Here is a 16,832-nt window from a genome sequence, read left to right on the forward strand (position 1 = left end):
TACATTCTTCGCAATCAAGTCAAGATGGACTGACTGATGGCAAGCGTTGTGCAGTGGCTGCCATACCATAGTCGCAGCGAGCTCGCTCAGCGCGATTGAGGCAGCACCAACGCACATTCAGCCAGCTGGCCAGGGCCCACGCGGCGCGCCATCAAAACTGTTGCGGTAGGTTCAGCGTGAAAAGAGCAGAAATGCGGGGAAAAAAGGGTTCTCAAATTCAAGCTAGCTCGCAATTGTGAAATGTGTTCAAAATTGTGACAGCTGGCGAATTCAATTTTGTATTCGGAGGTCTTCGGGCTAAAACCAGTAGAGCCTCACGACTCAGACTGCTCGTGCACGCTCCAAGCAGGGAGCCGCGCTGTGATGTGCGCAGCATGCATAATGCGCGTGCATGCGTAGCTTGATGCATGACGTCTTTCTCTGACCTCTCATCCCTCTCGCGATCTCTTCGGCCCGGCTCTCGCGCTCTCGCGCTCCTGCTGCTTCTGTCTGCTAGGTAGGCGCCCGCCAATCCCGGGCGACATTACCCCATCCGCGTAAAAGATGGAAGGTCACTTTGCTCTCCATCCATCTTCTGCATCTGTGACACTCCTCCGAGCTTCGGCATTTTGTCATCGCTTCTGCAACCTTCTTCTTGAGCCAGTGCTGACCATAATCAAGTAGAGACATTGGTTGGAAATTGCACTACTTCTCGCAACCCTCTCTGCGAGCAGAGCAAGCTTCGCATCGAAGTCGCAATAGTCACCACGGGCACGCATGGCTGCCCTCGATTTGCCGGTGAGTCGAGTCTCCTTAGAGATTGCTGAAAAGAGCGTTTTGGAAGCATGCAGAAGCGCTACAAGTCCCGTGACCACCTTATTCAGCTCCTCACCTAAGCATACACCACCATCCGAAGCGGTAGACTGACATTTTGCGATTCCAACGACGACTCCTTGCAGCTCAACGACGCTTACTTGTCGGCGCTCCACGAAACGCGCAACTTGCGGAAAGCAGAGGCGAGAAGGTTGGCAGCATTGAGAGCGGCGGGAGATATCGGTGAAGCTGGAACAGACCAGATCGACATGTCCAACTCTAATCCTTCGTCTCCCAAGCTCGGGGACGATCGCTCAGAGGCAGAGGCAGAGGGCAAAGGCGAGGCCCTCGCAAATAAGACGGGACCCGAAGCGGGGCTGATTGGAGGCAGCGCAGCTGCAGCTAGAGGTGGCGCGGCTGGATTGGCAATCGCAGCAGCTAGCCCTGGAGATCTCTCCATCTCCGACACTTCAGTACTGGCTGGCGTGCCCACGCCTTTGCTTCGACTGCTCGTTCTGCTCTCTCCAGCCATTACTACTCTGGCACTATTGGTCAGACTGGCCACGTGGACTGGAGGACCCGGCACTGGGTCACACAGCGTCCTGCTGGTGCTGGCTTGGTGGGGCGTCTGCCTCTACGGTTATGAGGTGCTCAGGTACGCACCCCAATTGGTCCTGCTCAGCGTGATCGGCTTCGCTGGTCTGAGGGCTGCGGTGCGAGGAGAGATAGGAGCGCAAAAGAAGCGCACTCCGCCAGTCACGTCTTCCAGCCTCAACGTCGTCTTGGCGGATCTTTCTGAGCTGGCCGACTTCTTGAGCACCGTTTCGGGCCAGGTGGTGACGCCCTTCTTGTCTTTGCTTTCATGGCGAAGCGGCAATAGCGCAAACACCCGCAGGCTAGCCACCTTCTTGATCATCACTTGGCCCGCGTGGCTCATTTGCTTCTCTCCTGGTCTCTGGGATGCCTTCAACTTGCCGCGCGTCGGACTTCAGTTGGGGCAGCGCGTGACACACGCCAGCAGCACCGTCGCGTCCCGTGTATGGCCCCATGCTGTGCGCAGTGCTATTGCCATCGAGGCGCAAGTATCCAGCCGTGTCTCGGGTCAAGCTCTAGTCTACTTCATCAAATTCAGAGAAGCCTTCCTGGCAGCTGTGGTCTACTACAGGCTTCATGTGCGACCCACGATTCTGCACGTCGGAGAAAACTTGCACCTGCCTCTTCTAGCTCCGAAGCAAGGTACTCACAGCGTGTCCGCGCTGGCACTTCTTCCTCCCTGGCCTCTCTTTGCGCTCTCGCTTAGACATGCGCTGCTCACGATCGGAACAATTGCCCTGACGTGGTGCGCACCATGGGCCGCTCTCATTCGACATGCTCTTTGGCGCAGCGCGACAATCAGGCGTTCTGTGCTAGGCTTGCTTCGAATTCTCTCGGGCGAGCCCAGACGAGCCTTCGTTTCCGGTCGTGTGGCATACACAGGCAGATCGAGCTCGGAACATGCAGTGGGAGGCGATGACTCCAAGGATGAGCTTAGCGTACCCAGCTTCTTTGCTGCGCCTCGCATAGGCAGTGCGAAGAGCGCAAAGGTCAATCTCGACGTGACTAGGCATGAAGATGTAGAGTATCAATTCACCATCTTCGAGAATCAGAGATGGTGGGTGGGATTGGACTGGACGGCTGCCCTTCTGCCGCAAGAGAGACCCGCTTGGTGAGAGTCGCTTCGTGATGCTCGCGCGTCTGGGAAATACATCATCCGCTGACGAGCCGAATTGGCTGCTACTTGCAGGTCTGACGAGTCCAACAGCCCAGTTTCGCCTCCATCCTCATTCTCGCTTCCACCTGCTCGCGTCACTCTGAAGGCATCACCGACATCTTCCAACCCTGCAGCATACGTGCGACGTCTGGTCAAGTGGCAATGGATCGATCCAGAATGGACAGTGGCAGGACGCGATCCTCTTCCGGGAAGCGGCGACTTTGGTGGCAGCGGTTCCGAGGAAGGAGCTCTAAGCGGCCTCCGAGCGGGACGTAGAACCAGCAATGCTTCCAGCGGAGATCGTGCCAGTGATCTACCTTTCGATTTAGCTCTTCTGGACGTTGATGCCGACGGATGGCAGTACGGAGACAATGCGTGGGAGAAAATGTCTCGCAAGAATCAAATGGGAAGGTACACGCGACGTCGAAGATGGGTTCGAAGAGCTGTATTGGTGGAGTTGGTGGAGCGCAACTATACGCCTACAGCGGCTGAAAAGGCTCAGGTCGGTGCGAGCGGTGGGGTGATCGATGTCAGTCCTGGATACTTGCCCGTGAGCGCGGGAGGAACAGGAACTTCTTTGGCGTCGAGCTCAAGCTCGGGAGCTTTGGCGCGCATCGACGAGTCGAAAGAGATCGACCAATCAAGCGAAGCCCTCATCAGCCCTACGTCTCCCCGAGGAGATCTCAAGCAGAGACTAGCACGCGCGGCTGCGTAGGCCGTCCGTGTTCCTGCAAGCAAGACGCGAACAAGATTGCTCGTGGATACAAACGCGGCGCATGGCCACCGTGATTCGGCTGCAGTACCAGCAAGAATCTCGCCATGACTTACCCAGGTGCGCTCCACCACGCGTGGCATATTTTACACTTTGGAATCGCAAATACAACCAAGAGAATAGTATTGATTGAAAGCATGACGTACATTTGACTTTTTCCCTCATCGCATGTTGCCATTCGACTCGAGGTCGGCATTGGCTCGATGCAGACTTTCGACCAGCTGTCTTCCCGACAATTGCAAGAAGCCAAGTCTAGTCTTGTCCATCTCGCCATTGCTATCAGCTTGCTTGATGACGACTTCCAGATTCTCAAGCGCCAGCGTGATCAGTGCCAAGCCTTCCTTGACCAGCACTTCCCTCTCTGAAATACCCAGTGTCGAGTCTGCAGCCCCTCCAGCTTGACTTTGTCGCCCGGAGCGGAAAAGCGGGACGCTGCGAGTTGTGCTCCTACTAGGGTCAAAGTCGAGCGTGCGGCGCAGCGAAGCAGGTGGAAGGTCCAAATAGTACTTGAAATGTCTGTACAAGAGCGTTAGGAGCATTTCGACCGCGTCTGTCGCGTGCAAGTGAGGTGGGCATCGTTGATCAGCTGGGCCTGCCTTGGTCTTACACAGCCTTACAGTACGCACCAAACTTGTGAAGCACGGACGCTCGCAATGTTCTGCGTCGGTGTTTGAGTTCTCGAACGCCAAGACTGCGTCGCTGATTGGCATCTAGCTCGACGTTCGCGCCATCGAGCCTGAGCGCATCTTCGACGACCTGCAAACAAGCGACGAAGGCTCTAGGTCAGCACGCGAGGGCACGTCGATGAGTGTCGCTCCTTCTCACCTCATCCCAGTATTTGAGCTGGACAGCATCCACGTCGCTCAGCATTCGTTTCGTGTTTTCAATCGTAGACAGCTCGTCGACCAAAGCAGCGGACGATTCCTCTAGAGCGGAGATAGCAGCTCCCAGACTGGGATGTGTCGTCGAGACTCGGGGCCTTCTAGATCTTGGCTCGCTAGCCTCGACTCGCAGGACAGGCGTGAGGACCGGTCGAGCCGTGGTAGCGAGTGCAGATGCGTCTGACGCGCTGGTGCGAGGAAACGACGCGTGCTCCAGGTATGCCAAGAGTGAATTTACGAGCTGGGACACTGCGCGACGAGCAGCAATGCTATACGCCGTCTCTCCGTCGGAATCCTCTGCACCATCTGTACCTTTGACAAGACGACTGGCCATCTCGCGTTCCTCTTCGCTGTGGGGCACCACTCGTTCCAACCAAGCTGAGCTGGGCAGAAATCCTGCAACCAGAGCGAGTACCGCGCTATGGAAGCTGAATAGCGGAGAGCTGGCTGAGGCCGCTAGTGACTGATTCGCGTTTTGGCAGAACACGAGTAGCGCAACGATCAGTTGGGCTTGATTGATAGCTGCTACACTTGTAGCTTCGTTGAGTGGTGCCTTCAAGACGATTGCAAGTGTGCTGCTATGTCTTTCCAGAAATAGGAAGGCTTGACTAGAGGCGGAGAAGATGCTCGTGGAGTCCCCGATGGTGGATGCTCTCGCATTGGACACAGATAGAATGCTAACGCAAAGCTGCAGCGCAGGCGTAAGAAGAGAGTCGAAGCGCTCCATCGCTGCTGGCAAGAAGCTGTCCATATCGACGAAGTCTTGGTCTTGCTCGGGTCGACTGGCCAAGAAGTCGCTCTGACCAAGGATATCAAAGATGCGAGCATCTACAAGCTGCTCGGCTCCAGCTGCAGTCTGAGCGAGGCGTGTCAGAAAGCCCATCTGCGCGGTGTACACGTATAGGATGTTCAGCGACGTGGGGTCAGGCCTGAGCACCTCTTGCAGAGGCAAGTCCATCTCCTTCAGGCTTGCCGCAAAGGCGCGCAAATAGCCGAACCGCTCAAGTATCTGCAATGCTTTCGTCCCCGGGGATTGACCCCTCGCACCCTTGATTCCGGCAATCTGGTCGCATAGAGTGAATGCGACAGTACGCCAAAGCTCCATGCCATCAAGCGCATCCCGTGCAACGATCGCAATCAGCCTGTCGAGCTGCGAAGATATCATGCCATGCGTGCGCTCTTCGACATGGGAGATCTTGTTACTTTTGCTATCCCAGATGACCGACTCCGGGCCTATCATAGAGATTGTGTCATCCGCTTCGATTGCCGAGCTCATCATGCTTTCATCAAATGCGGTGCTTTGACGGACCTGATTGGATGGACCTGATTTGGCGGTAGATTTGACAAGCTGCAAGAAGTTGATGAGCGCGGCATAAAGGTTGCCGCGACTTGATGCTGTAGTTCCGGGTCGGACCAAGGCGGCAAGAAGAGCGCGCAGCGTGGCCATCAGACGGTCCACAGGAAGTTCCTCGGAAGCGTTGAGGTCCACAGTAGAAGTCGCTGCAGCAGATTGTTGATGCTGGCGCAAACTCGTCAAGAGGCCCAAGACGGCGCCAGCAGCCAGATCATTGCGCGCAGCATCTGCATCTGCGCCTGGGTCGGCAAGTAATGGCAGTACCGCGCCCAAGCAGTCGAAAAGCACGAAGGCCCGAGCTTCGGCTCTGAGGAGATGCACGCAGCGTGCTAGGATCATGTCGAGGATATGGCGCCACGCTTGCATAGACTGCAAACGAGCTGTTTTCAGCGCTCGAAGTGCGTTGCGAGCGTGAGCATAGTGGAGAATGATGATGGACTCATCCTCCAGAATGACCCTCTGTCTCGCGTCGACCAATTCTCCGCGTCGCTCGATCTCTGTTCGAGCTTGAGCTAAAATGCCGACGACCGCATTCAGATCGAACTCTTTGGTCTCCGCAGCCGGGCCGCGACTCGCGGCAGGAGAAATGTCGAGTGTTGCAAGAACGTTGAGACTGGCAACGTCTTTTTCACCATCATCCTCCCACTTAAAGTCCATTCCCTGAAGCAGGTCTAAAAGTCTTGCACGCGGCGTGCCGTCCAACTTGTGCTGCGAGTTGAAACCACCAGGCAACAGGTCGGCGTCGTCATCGTCATCTTGGAGACCCGCTTCAGCGAAACCCGCACCATCGACTGCTGAGGCACCGCCCAGCAGCACGGCGAGCAGACGCGTAGCTGGTCCGACAAGAGCAGCGTTGCTAAGGGAGTGCAGCTCGATGGCAGCGCTATCAAGCAGATGAGCTTGTATGCGAAGGGAGCTCGTCACAACGTTCGCCGAAGACCGTGCGATCACTCCGTCGGCAAATCGCAGGTCACCGCTAGACTCGGCCACGTATTCGACGGCTTCGGGAACCGATTTCAGTGCTCGCAGCTGCTGCACGAAGAAGTCGTTGCGCGATCTCAAGAAGCGCAGAGTGGTCGGGCTAGTAAATGAGTGGCGGCAAAGATTGTGTAGGAGCGCATAGCACTTTTCCGCAAGGCGCGGGGAACGCTCCACGAAGGCAATTTCGCCTTCGCGTGCACGGCCCACGAGCGCGACGACTGCCTCCAAAGCCCCACGCCCCTCCGAATCGGACCGATCGAGCAGCTGCACCTCATCTGACGTTCCGGCTCCAGCTGTCGTCAAATCGAAGCCGAGGAGGACGTGCGCTAGGTTTGGGCAAGGTTGAGTCTGAGCCGTGAACGTTTGCAAAAGGTCCAGGATGGACGACGCGACGGCATTCCTGGTGTTGCTTGTTGACGGATGCTCCACGTCGTAGAGGTCGCCGCCCGACGCTTCGAGAGCATCAGCAGTGTCGGCATCGTCCGGATCTCCTGTCTCGAGGGCTTCAAGGTGCCCGACGAAGCCCGCACGGACCCGAGCAGATTCGCCGACCATTTCCAACAAGCCAACAAGCCTGTTCATCTTGCCCACGTAGCTCAGGCGTCCAAAGCGGTCCACAGCAACAAAGGCCGGGCTCTCAGCAATCTGCCGAAGCAGTCTGACAGCCAAGAGAACGATATCTTGACGCTGGGCGTGCACGTAGAGCGCAATCTGTACCACGGCTCGGTGTTCGTACAGCAGGAGAGTGTCCAGAGGTGTATAGGCACCAGGCTGTCCCAGCCTGTCAGCAGCTTTGAAAGCCGCAAGCTGCGCGCCCTGGTTCGAAGCAAGCAAGTCACTGCAAGCGGGCAGAAGGACTTGCAAGAAAGCGTCCTGGAGCTGCATGACGCGCTGGAAGATGCGCAGAGCGTGTCCGACGCATTGAGCCTGGAAGCCAGCTCCGGAACCTGCGGAATTCAGGACTTCGAAACCAGAGTCGTCCGACGGGCAAATGACCGCGAAGAACTCTTTAAGCAATGTGGTGTTCGTAAGAAGTCGTTTTAGGATGGAGAAGCCAGGGTGGAGCAGCAGTTGCGCTACGGCACGCGGCTCCAAGACACCGCTTTCGTCGGCTTCAAAGAGGGGGGTCAGGTTGTAGCAAGCAAGACATCGCTCCACAAAGCCCAGAGCTTTTGCTTTGAGGCGTAAAGCGTCGGCGGGGAGAGCGACCTCGCCCCGCGACGCACCGAGAAGTACCCTTTCGATGACGAAGTTGACGTAAGGGTCGAGGCCAGGGGAGCGGTGAGCTTGGCCCAAACTGACGACGATTTGCTCCAAAGAGGCTGCTTGACCGTGATTGGAATTCATCGCACCCAGCGCCGAGGTGACGGTGGGCGTCGCCGAAGTCATTGGGGCAGGTGTTTGAAGCAAAGCCTTGAGCAGATCGACGAGAGCCACGGTAGCCTCGAAGTTTTGTGTAGGCCTTTCTTCCCGCTCGAGCACTTCGAGCGCACTGGAAGCAAAGTTATGCATTTGATTCGAGATGTTGCTCTGCCCAAACATACCGGTGCCGGTGGTGCCGCGCTCAGAGACGATGCGTGCCCTGAGTGCTTCTTCTGCAGCTTTTGTGTCGCCCACGACCTGGTGCGTCTCGAGCAGCTGCCAGATGTCGGCAGCAATCCGGCCTGCGCTCGGACCGTCGGGGCGAGCGAAAGCGGTCAAAGCCCGAAGAGTGGAGGCTTTGAAGCCAATCGAAGTGGGGCACACGTAGAGGTTGAACAAGCGTTGGAGGGCAGCATACCCAGTATGCTGATAAAGAGCATCTCGTGCGGCTACGCTATGGTGAGCAACGTTTCGAAGCACACCGAGGAACGATTTCAACAAGATTTCGTCGGCCCGCTCCACTTTGAGCTGACTTCTAAGCACGCCACCTCTAGAGGCGCTGAGCGATTCCTGAAATTGGGTGTAGGTGTACTGCAGCCAATCGAACAAGCGGGCCCAAGAAAAAAGACGAGGGTCTCCGACCCCATCTTCCGACGAGAGGAGGGTATGAATCTGCCAGGCGCCTTCAGCACCTGATGCTAACGAGGCAACCATGTCCAACATTGCTCGCCGGTGACCATGCTGTTCTACGTCTATCGCCCAGCCAAGGAAGCGGGTTGGCCTCCCATCCGATTCGACGAGAAAGCGTAAGCCAGCATCTGGTCGGCCGCGACAGAGCAAGCTGATGGCGTCGAAAAGAGCTTCGATGTCGTATCTTTGCGGGTCACTTGATTGTCCCGGCTTGTTCTTCGAGTCTTTGAATCCGAATTCTGCATCTTCCTCGGCGCGTTGAAGTCTCCGGAAAAGCGGCAGGAATAGGTTGGTGAGGCGAATCAACAGATCTTGAACCTGGGTCAGCACGTATTCTTGGAACTCGGCATCTATGCCGCTTTCGCTCATCCCCGGAGCCAGAGTCGCCAGCGCTTCCGTGCCTTCCTCGAAGCCTTGCGAAGCTTCAAAGGCTGGTTGTCTGAATGCTAGAACATACTGAATTACGAAGACAAGCGCATCGCCGGCCATTGGCGCTACTGTGGCGCTTCTCGAGGTACTATTGTAAGCTGGCCCGCCAGCAATGGCTCCAATGACCAGGGAGGTGATCTCTTCGTCCTGAACTTTGATCTCGTTTGAAAAGCTCGGCATCGCAAGTAGTGCGGACCACTGTAGAAGGACGACGCATCGAAGTTGTGGAAGAGTCCAATCCTTGGCAGTGATCTCCTTGTGCAGGGCCAGCGCGGATTCCGGGTCCAGATCGGGGTGCTCGGTCGGCGGTACCTCGAGACAACCAAGCAATGATGCGAGGACGTAGATGACCATGGCGTCCTGAGGGTCCTGTTGCGAACTCAACCACCTTGTTAAGGCCAGGATGTGCGCAGGAGCCAAGCGTCGCGAAGCAGAGAGCAAATACAGCAGCTGACCGAGTTCTTGACGCTCTTGCACAATAAGCTCGAGTCGCTCGCCGATGCTATTTTCCGCCTTGAGGGCTTGCAATTCTAATTTTGTGGCATCAAGCTCGATGAGGATCCTTTCGGGCAAAGTGGTCTGCGTCTTCGCTGGTCGGCCTGGTAGTGCAGGCACGTCGATTTGCGCCTCTACAAGGTCCGACACAAGCCTCTCGATGCGCGCGCCAACTTGCTGGGAAGCCGCATCTGCTTCGTGAGCCAAGGTCATGGCAGATCGAGCAAGCTCCTTCAAGCAGCCAATGGCAGCTATCCGCTCGTGGTGATATATGAGCAGAGCAGCTTCCACGGAGCTTCTTCCATAGCGCGCTCTGCCTTCAAATCCTGCTTGCAGCAGCGATGCGGCGTATCGCTCCGACACTTTGAGAGTGGAGGAGAGGTAAAAGCATTGCTGCGCAAAGTCTTGATTGACGGTGTGCTTGGTGCCGTGAATGGTGACGTGCCCTGTGCAGGGGGCACAAGCGTGAGCCTAAGCGGGTGCCCATACAAGTGCGCAAGGGCGAAGAGTCACTCACCAGCCTGCAGCTCCTTCTTTTCGGCATCAGAAGGTGGTCGAGCGCGTCCGAAGTTGAGAAGTTCCGACGCGTGTCTGCCCACGTTGATGAACCAGTCATGGTTCGCTGCGCCCCGCTGCGGATTTGCAATGACAGCATTCAGGCTTCTGAAGAGCCTCGCGAACCTCTCTGGTGAGATGGAGGCCGAGCCTGGTGGCGTTGTTGAGGCCGGCATCTTGCGGAGCTAAACCTCCGATGAAGGTGCACGTCGACGCGGAGATGCGCAGGTGCCTGCCCAACGTGAACGAGAGCTTCCAGGTGCTGGCGGAAGAAGTTACTGGGGCGAATGTGTCTGTGCAGAGAGCATCAGCGCGAGCCGATGATGAGGTACGTACACTGCCTCGCAACCTGTGGCTCTGTATGTTCGCACAGCGATCAAATTGTAATTGGTGCGCGAGAAGAAACATCGAATTCACAATGCTGGTCGATTGAAGCGCAACTTGGCATGCGCGCGCGTCCTGATGGAGTCACTAGTCTGAGTCACGAGTGCCCGCGCGCGATTATTCTCGCGTCCTTTTGGCCAGATGCGCTTCTCCACTCACGTGACGCTGCACGTTCAACACGACATGAAATCTTGAATCGTGATCCCTTCTCAACAGGCAACAACCGTCTTTGTCGCCTCTAATACTTGAATTAGAGTCATGAATCACATGTCCCTCCAGATCTCCTTGCCTGATCGCACGATTCTGCGCCTGCAATTTGGACGCTTGGACCTGGTAGCTTCCACGGGTGCCGATTGCTTCCCTGCAAATCACGACACAAGACCTTGCAGCATTTCTGAGAGTCGCACGTTCAATCGCAGCAGGAGGCCGTTGTGCTGCGTCAAGCCTGGTCTCCCGCAATGTCGAGCTCAAGGCCGCCGATATGGCAGACAGTCGGACTGTGCATGTTGCTCGCTGTGCTCTCCGCCGTCGTCTTCACGCTGCAGTTCGTATCTGCTCACATACGCAACACCAAGAAAGCCAACAAGTCAAGGCGGAGGGAATTGCTCGAGCGTGCCGGATTCAATGACAGAGAGGAGAGGAACAAGAAGACCATTGTCGGCTTCTTTCATCCTTACTGGTGAGCGAAGAGCTCTTTGACACGCATCATGCAAATGTGTGAGAGTAGCGCACGCTGACCGCGATTATCGCATCTTCGTGTCTAATCGATCACGCAGCAATGCGGGTGGTGGCGGAGAGAGGGTGCTCTTCCAGGCTCTGCTGCATCATCTTGAAACACATGAGGACCACGTGCTGGTGATCTATACTGGAGACGTCGGCATCGAAAGCAGCTTGAGGCACTTGAACCGTCCTTGGAACGGTATGGGAACCGCGACACCCGCAGAAATCCTTGAACGCTGCACCGTGAGTCGCCTGCACTGCCAGCCTCCAGCATTCATGCAGGGCCCGACACTCACCTTTCAACAACGATTGCGGTATACGATGTAGGCTCGCTTTGGCATCCCTTTATCGACTCACCCACGCAGGCATCAAATCCAGTTCCTTCCGCTTAAATCCAGAGCCATGGTGGCCGACTCTTATTGGAAACGGCTCACTCTCCTAGGCCAGAGCTATGGAAGCGTGAGGATGGCCATTGAGGCGATAGGCGAAGTGCTGCCAGACGTTTGGATAGGTGAGTGATGATGGAAGAAAGGGTATTTGAGCTGCATGCCTGACGCACACACGCGCGCACATAGATACGATGGGCTACGCGTTCTCCTACCCAACAGTGCAAGCATTCAGCTCGAAAGTGCGGATCGGAGCATATACACACTACCCAACGATTAGCACCGACATGGTCTCGCGAGTCGCACTGCGCAAAGCGAGTCACACGAATCCTGCAGGTATCGCTTCGAGCGCGCTCAAAAGCCGTCTGAAGCTGGTCTACTACCAGAGCTTTGTCTGGGCTTACTCTAGGGCTCTTCGTTGCGCCGACGTCATTGTCGGAAATGGCAGCTGGACCGCAGCACACCTGAGCAACCTGATTGGATCGACACAGCAGGTTCGCGTCCTCTACCCTCCATGCGACACTAGCCGTCTCGCAAAGTTGTCTCTCGAGTCTAGACACGCGCGCACGCTTGTCAGTCTCGGCCAATTCCGGCCGGAAAAGGAGCAAGCTAATCAATTGCGGATCTTGAGAGCAACGCTAGACGCCAACTCCAAGCTCCGCGAAGCTCGGAATCCTCTGCGGCTGCTCATGATAGGGAGCTCAAGAGATGCGACAGATGAAGCGCGCGTCGAGAGCCTTCGTGCCTTGGCCAAGGAAATGAAGCTCACGCACGCTGATGGCCCTGATCATGTCGAGTTTCTCGTCAACGCGAGCTACGACAGCTTGATCAGCTCATTGGGAACTGCCAGTATCGGCATCAGTACCATGGTGGATGAACACTTCGGCATCAACGTCGTCGAGTTCATGGCAGCTGGGCTAATCACGCTTTCTCACGCCTCGGCAGGTCCTCTGTTGGACATCGCGGTGCCAGACGAGCAAGGTCGCAGGACCGGCTTCCATGCTCGGTCGGTAGACGACTTTGCCGGAACTTTGCAAAGCATCCTCGCCCTGCCTTCTGATGAGGTCATCGCTATCCGCCAAAGAGCCAGGACAAGAGCGTCGGAGACCTTTGGAGCCGACGCTTTCTGTGAGAGGTGGGAGCGGATGATGTGGGGCAAGCTGCGCCCCGACTCGTCGACCAGGCCCAAGGTTCAATAAAAATCGGTTTCATCAGTACTCGCTATGGTTCCTACCCATCCCTTGAGCTGCGATCGAGACCCGCTGTGTAGGTAGTCAGCGCTCGACTTTACGTGGTCTGCAACGCCACGCAGTTGTGTTGCTACCCCGTGCTTGATCCTTCGGGCGCACTAGAGCAGCCTCCTCGACGGTGGTACGCAAAGCAGCGCTGTCAGCCGCCATATCGATGCATACCAAGGCGTCTGTTTCTGAAGGGCGGCGCAGCGCGTTGTCGAGCACGTAGGTGGCCTTGTCATGCTCGGCCAAGTCGCTCGAATCAGCCCACATAATGTGGAGTGGAGCAATGACTGGTCTTACCGCAGCAGCGCTTGTGTGCGGCCCCCTCCTCGATCACGCGATGCTCAGACTTGAGCGAAAGTACAGGTCGCGCACAAAGCTGATATTTGCGGGTATGGGTATGCGTCCACGTTCCTGCAGACCTGCTTCGTCGTTGATGGGCGCCCACCAGGAACGGGCTGAATTGAACTTCGGACCTCGGTATGTCAATCATAGTGAGTACTGCAACTCCAAGCAGCGGGCGCGCCAGCGCAAATGGCTCAATCACGCGGCTGACGGCCGGCGTCGCCTTCTGTTGGAAGCATCTAAGTGCCGAATACTGGCTGCGCAGCACGGGCGATGAGCCGAGAGGAGCACATGGAGGAATAACGGTCGAGGCAATCACGGGCTCAAATTGAACCGACTGCGTAGCCGTGCGTATCGAAGTGATGGCGCCTCTCTCTCCCTCCCTGCACTCATGACTCGAACTTCAATGCTCTGAGTAAACGATCTGCACACATATGGGATACGTATATCAGTATGCGAAGGCAGACCGACCGCGGACCCCTAGACGCTGCATACCTGGGCCCGTTCCATCCAAGTGAGCCGGAGCATATCACAATAAACTTCAGCCCGTGTTCACAGGCCCCTTTTCGCCAGTTCTCTGTCTCGTCTCCGCAAAAGCCTCCTCCTTTCGCCTCTTTGCGCTCTCAAAGCCTCGCAGTTCGCTGCACATACATCGTCCAGTGTCATATACAGGCCCAAGAGTCGGCCTCGATAGGCTGAGGCAATCTGAGAAGATCGCAGCGCTATATTATGCGAGACGGGGCGATCAATCCTGCTCCACCCGCTCATTCCGACCCCTTTGCTTCGCTAACCCTCAGTGCTGTGGTCACCACATTCCCTTCCCAGCACTCTTGACCTCTTCCACCTCACCTCTTCGACGCCGCGGTCTGGGCAGCATTCCAGGCCCCCTGCTTGGCTAGCTGCTCTCTTTCGACCTCACTTCACTCGGAACGCCTCGCGTCGACTCGTTTCTTCAAAAGCAGCGTCGACCAGACGGCTTCGCGGTCTATCTCGGCAGGCTACGACAATTACCATGCGGACTTTGCCTGGCCTAGTCCTGACCACGACGTCTCCCTTTCGAGCACTGGCAATCTTTGCACTTCTTGCTGTGCTTGCCAATGCAAGCCGGGCTGCCATCGTTCCGACAAGTGCACGAAGCAGCAAGGTGGTCAGATACGACAGGAGGGACCCCCTCTTTCGGCGCCAGCAGTCAGAACCGCCTGCATTGACGGAAGCTCAACAGCAGGAGCTGCTCGACAATCCCCTCAACCAAGCTTTGGCGAGGACGGCTCTGCGAAAATGGGGACCTGCAAAAGTTCCTCCATGGTTCAAAAAGCTGCTGAGCCCGGAAGAGCTGGCTGCTGCAGGTGACCCCGATGCGCAGGCCGCCGTAGCAGCCAAAGCGGCTGCTGCGCCTACACCTGCACCTGCACCTGCACCTGCGGCTACGGAACAAGCTCCGCCTACGCCCGAGGCTCAGTCTCAAACAGTGCAGCAATCACCGCCACCTGCGCTCGAGGCCCCAGCTGAGGCAACACCCTTGCCAGATACGCCTCTCACGGGGCCAATCATCATCTTTCCGTTTCCCTTTCCTGAAAGTGTCGGATTCGAGGGCAACGGCACTGAGCTGCCTCAACGACCTTTGGCAGTAGAGTCGAACAAGCTCCTGAATACCAAGACCGCAGCGCAGTCGAACTGTCCAATTGGAGGAAGCTCTTACGAACGACGTTGGAACCCCACCGACGACAAGGATGGCACATTCTATATTTGGGACAAGATGGGTTCCCTTTCGCCTTATCAAAGTAGTCGCTTATTCCCGGAAGTTCAACAGTGGAGCGGCATCCCAGACAATTGTCATCTGGAGAGCGTGCAGCTTTTACACCGAAGCGGACTTCGTCTTCCCTCTTCAGCAGGTACATTCGGTGAGAACCTGCAAGAAGTTGGTCGGACGCTCCTCAAAATGAATCACAAAAAATCCGCCAAAGGCGTCTTGAGCTTCTTGAATAATTGGCAGTACAACTTGGGATCCGACTTCCTGTCGGCAGCAGGTAGACAGCAAATGTTTGACTCGGGCGTCGCCGCTTTCACGAGGTACGGCAAGCTTTATAGCCCGTATAAACCGATGCACAAACCCATCATCAGGACCGCCAGCACGAAGGCCCTTTTGGACTCTGCGAAGTTTTTCAACCTGGTGAGCACACGGGCGTCGGTCAGATTGCGCATTGATTGACGAGCACAGACTCATCATCGCGTCGCGCGATTTTGCTTCCAGGGCTTCTTCGGTATCGACGCTCCAGCGTTGGTCAACCTGGAAGTTCTCATCGACTCTGCTGGCTTCAATGTGCGTGAGGTCTTTTCCCACAAATTCGCTCCTCAATGCTGAGACGATTTCTCGCGTTCCTTCACAGAGCACCTTATCGCCGTGGGGCGCCTGCCCCAACGTGGTCAAGTCGCCGTTGGGCGACCTCTCCTTGGCACCTCGATGGATCGAGCAGTACACCAAAAATGCTATCAAGAGGCTGCAGCCGCTGATGCCGACAAGGACGCAACTGACACCCGAGATCATTCATGGGATGCAATCGCTGTGTGCTGTCGAAACTCAAGCACTTGGCTACTCGGATTTGTGAGTGACGCGAGAAGTGTGCACGTCCCGTCGAATGGTCAGACTTACGATCCCGATCTACACGAAGCTGTGGACTCTTCACCAAAGCAGGTGCGTCTTCTCCACCTGGCACACGAATTCTGTTCGAGGCAATGCTGACCACCTCGGTCTTTCCGCGTGATCAGAATGGGAAGGTTTCCAGTACGCATGGGATTTGCGTATTTCGGGCAATGCGGGTCCGCAGAGCACGACGGGTCGAGCTCAAGGTATTGGTTGGATACAGGAACTCTTGGCTCGATTGCAGGGTTCGACGGTGCCTCCTCCCATCACCTCGCAGAACTCGAGCCACTCGACCTTGCCGTTGTACTTTCCTGGAGACCAGTCCTTCTACTTTGACTTTGCGCACGACGGTACCATCGTTGGAACTCTCATGGCACTCGGCTTCAAGCAGGTGAGCAGTGCCTGCATGACCTAGTAGTAGAGGAGCTCTTCTTCAGACCCAACGCTGAGCTTTGCAAGTTCCGGCATGCAGTTGTCAGAAAATCTAGATCCTGCCAAGATCAACCCCGAGCGCAAGTTTTTGACCTCGTCCATCGTGCCATCGGCCGCAAAGTTGGCTTTTGAAGTGTTGCAATGCGCAGCACCCAAGAAGGGTGGCGCTCCAGAGAAGTACATCAGGGCAGTCCTCAACGACGCCGTCCTGCCAATGGGCGCCGAGCAGGGATGCACAGATAGCGGACCCAATCCAACGCTGTGCAAGCTGAGTGAGTCCCCAAAAACAAACAGTAGAATTCGTCTTGCTTGCGGTGCCCAAGGTTTATCGCTCTGAACCCGTCACTTTTCTCTCATTTACCCCCAAAGACGACTTCCTTTCCTTTCAATACGACCACGCCATCCAGGCCGCTAACTTTGAGGCGGCTTGCAAAGGATAATTCGGCCAAGAGCGTCGAGTGATATTGTTCACTTACCATAACATAAGACAACCGTTACACTTCCCTTGCGCAGCGCTGAGAGGTGCCCTTTTCGTGGACAACATTGCGCGCCTACCTTCCCCCGTGTCCATGCGTGCCGCTCGCCTTTTGCTTCCCGTTACCCCATATTTGCTCTTGACCGTAACCAA

At 56.3% G+C, this 16,832-nt stretch overlaps 5 protein-coding genes across 5 annotated transcripts; 4 read left to right on the plus strand and 1 right to left on the minus strand.

The window, feature by feature from the left end:
- Window positions 1–433: 433 nt before the first annotated feature.
- IE81DRAFT_320864 (hypothetical protein) lies at window positions 434–3,454 on the plus strand. The gene is made up of 3 exons (XM_025513162.1): window positions 434–777; window positions 939–2,497; window positions 2,576–3,454. Exons 1-3 carry the CDS (start codon window positions 757–759, stop codon window positions 3,255–3,257), a joined length of 2,262 nt encoding a protein of 753 aa, XP_025372050.1. The 5' UTR covers window positions 434–756; the 3' UTR covers window positions 3,258–3,454.
- On the minus strand, window positions 3,428–10,450 carry IE81DRAFT_298453 (hypothetical protein). Its single transcript, XM_025512181.1, has 4 exons — window positions 10,024–10,450; window positions 4,140–9,952; window positions 3,941–4,070; window positions 3,428–3,864 (listed from the first exon to the last, which is right to left on the minus strand). Exons 1-4 carry the CDS (start codon window positions 10,235–10,237, stop codon window positions 3,476–3,478), a joined length of 6,546 nt encoding a protein of 2,181 aa, XP_025372051.1. The 5' UTR covers window positions 10,238–10,450; the 3' UTR covers window positions 3,428–3,475.
- Window positions 10,451–10,678: 228 nt separating this feature from the next.
- Window positions 10,679–12,904, plus strand: IE81DRAFT_242121 (UDP-Glycosyltransferase/glycogen phosphorylase). Its single transcript, XM_025511234.1, has 4 exons — window positions 10,679–11,124; window positions 11,222–11,408; window positions 11,493–11,676; window positions 11,741–12,904. Exons 1-4 carry the CDS (start codon window positions 10,904–10,906, stop codon window positions 12,748–12,750), a joined length of 1,602 nt encoding a protein of 533 aa, XP_025372052.1. The 5' UTR covers window positions 10,679–10,903; the 3' UTR covers window positions 12,751–12,904.
- IE81DRAFT_242160 (hypothetical protein) lies at window positions 12,905–13,496 on the plus strand. Its single transcript, XM_025511235.1, has 2 exons — window positions 12,905–13,280; window positions 13,368–13,496. Exons 1-2 carry the CDS (start codon window positions 13,058–13,060, stop codon window positions 13,406–13,408), a joined length of 264 nt encoding a protein of 87 aa, XP_025372053.1. The 5' UTR covers window positions 12,905–13,057; the 3' UTR covers window positions 13,409–13,496.
- Window positions 13,497–14,143: 647 nt separating this feature from the next.
- Window positions 14,144–16,644, plus strand: IE81DRAFT_345277 (phosphoglycerate mutase-like protein; the record flags this gene model as incomplete). The annotated part of the gene is made up of 7 exons (XM_025515896.1): window positions 14,144–15,301; window positions 15,383–15,451; window positions 15,519–15,733; window positions 15,801–15,823; window positions 15,898–16,163; window positions 16,245–16,476; window positions 16,574–16,644. 7 exons carry the CDS (start codon window positions 14,144–14,146, stop codon window positions 16,642–16,644), a joined length of 2,034 nt encoding a protein of 677 aa, XP_025372054.1.
- Between the last annotated feature and the right edge of the window lie 188 nt (window positions 16,645–16,832).

The sequence above is a fragment of the Ceraceosorus guamensis genome (genome assembly GCF_003144195.1).
Source record: "Ceraceosorus guamensis strain MCA 4658 unplaced genomic scaffold IE81scaffold_8, whole genome shotgun sequence".
NCBI classification, from domain to species: Eukaryota; Fungi; Basidiomycota; class Exobasidiomycetes; order Ceraceosorales; family Ceraceosoraceae; genus Ceraceosorus; species Ceraceosorus guamensis.

What these genes read in the sequence shown, in the direction of transcription:
- IE81DRAFT_242160 (XM_025511235.1), top strand. Translation starts at nt 13,058, where the DNA reads ATGTGGAGTGGAGCAATGACTGGTCTTACCGCAGCAGCGCTTGTGTGC. An exon ending in ACCTCGGTATGTCAATCATA is followed by an intron (nt 13,281 to 13,367) that starts GTGAGTACTGCA and finishes TTCTGTTGGAAG; the next exon opens with CATCTAAGTGCCGAATACTG.
- IE81DRAFT_298453 (XM_025512181.1), bottom strand. Translation starts at nt 10,237, where the DNA reads ATGCCGGCCTCAACAACGCCACCAGGCTCGGCCTCCATCTCACCAGAG. An exon ending in AAAGAAGGAGCTGCAGGCTG is followed by an intron (nt 9,953 to 10,023) that starts GTGAGTGACTCT and finishes CCCCCTGCACAG; the next exon opens with GGCACGTCACCATTCACGGC. An exon ending in GTCCGTGCTTCACAAGTTTG is followed by an intron (nt 3,865 to 3,940) that starts GTGCGTACTGTA and finishes TGCACGCGACAG; the next exon opens with ACGCGGTCGAAATGCTCCTA.
- IE81DRAFT_242121 (XM_025511234.1), top strand. Translation starts at nt 10,904, where the DNA reads ATGTCGAGCTCAAGGCCGCCGATATGGCAGACAGTCGGACTGTGCATG. An exon ending in GGCTTCTTTCATCCTTACTG is followed by an intron (nt 11,125 to 11,221) that starts GTGAGCGAAGAG and finishes TCGATCACGCAG; the next exon opens with CAATGCGGGTGGTGGCGGAG. An exon ending in GCTGCCAGACGTTTGGATAG is followed by an intron (nt 11,677 to 11,740) that starts GTGAGTGATGAT and finishes GCGCGCACATAG; the next exon opens with ATACGATGGGCTACGCGTTC.
- IE81DRAFT_320864 (XM_025513162.1), top strand. Translation starts at nt 757, where the DNA reads ATGGCTGCCCTCGATTTGCCG. An exon ending in TGGCTGCCCTCGATTTGCCG is followed by an intron (nt 778 to 938) that starts GTGAGTCGAGTC and finishes GACTCCTTGCAG; the next exon opens with CTCAACGACGCTTACTTGTC. An exon ending in CCGCAAGAGAGACCCGCTTG is followed by an intron (nt 2,498 to 2,575) that starts GTGAGAGTCGCT and finishes TGCTACTTGCAG; the next exon opens with GTCTGACGAGTCCAACAGCC.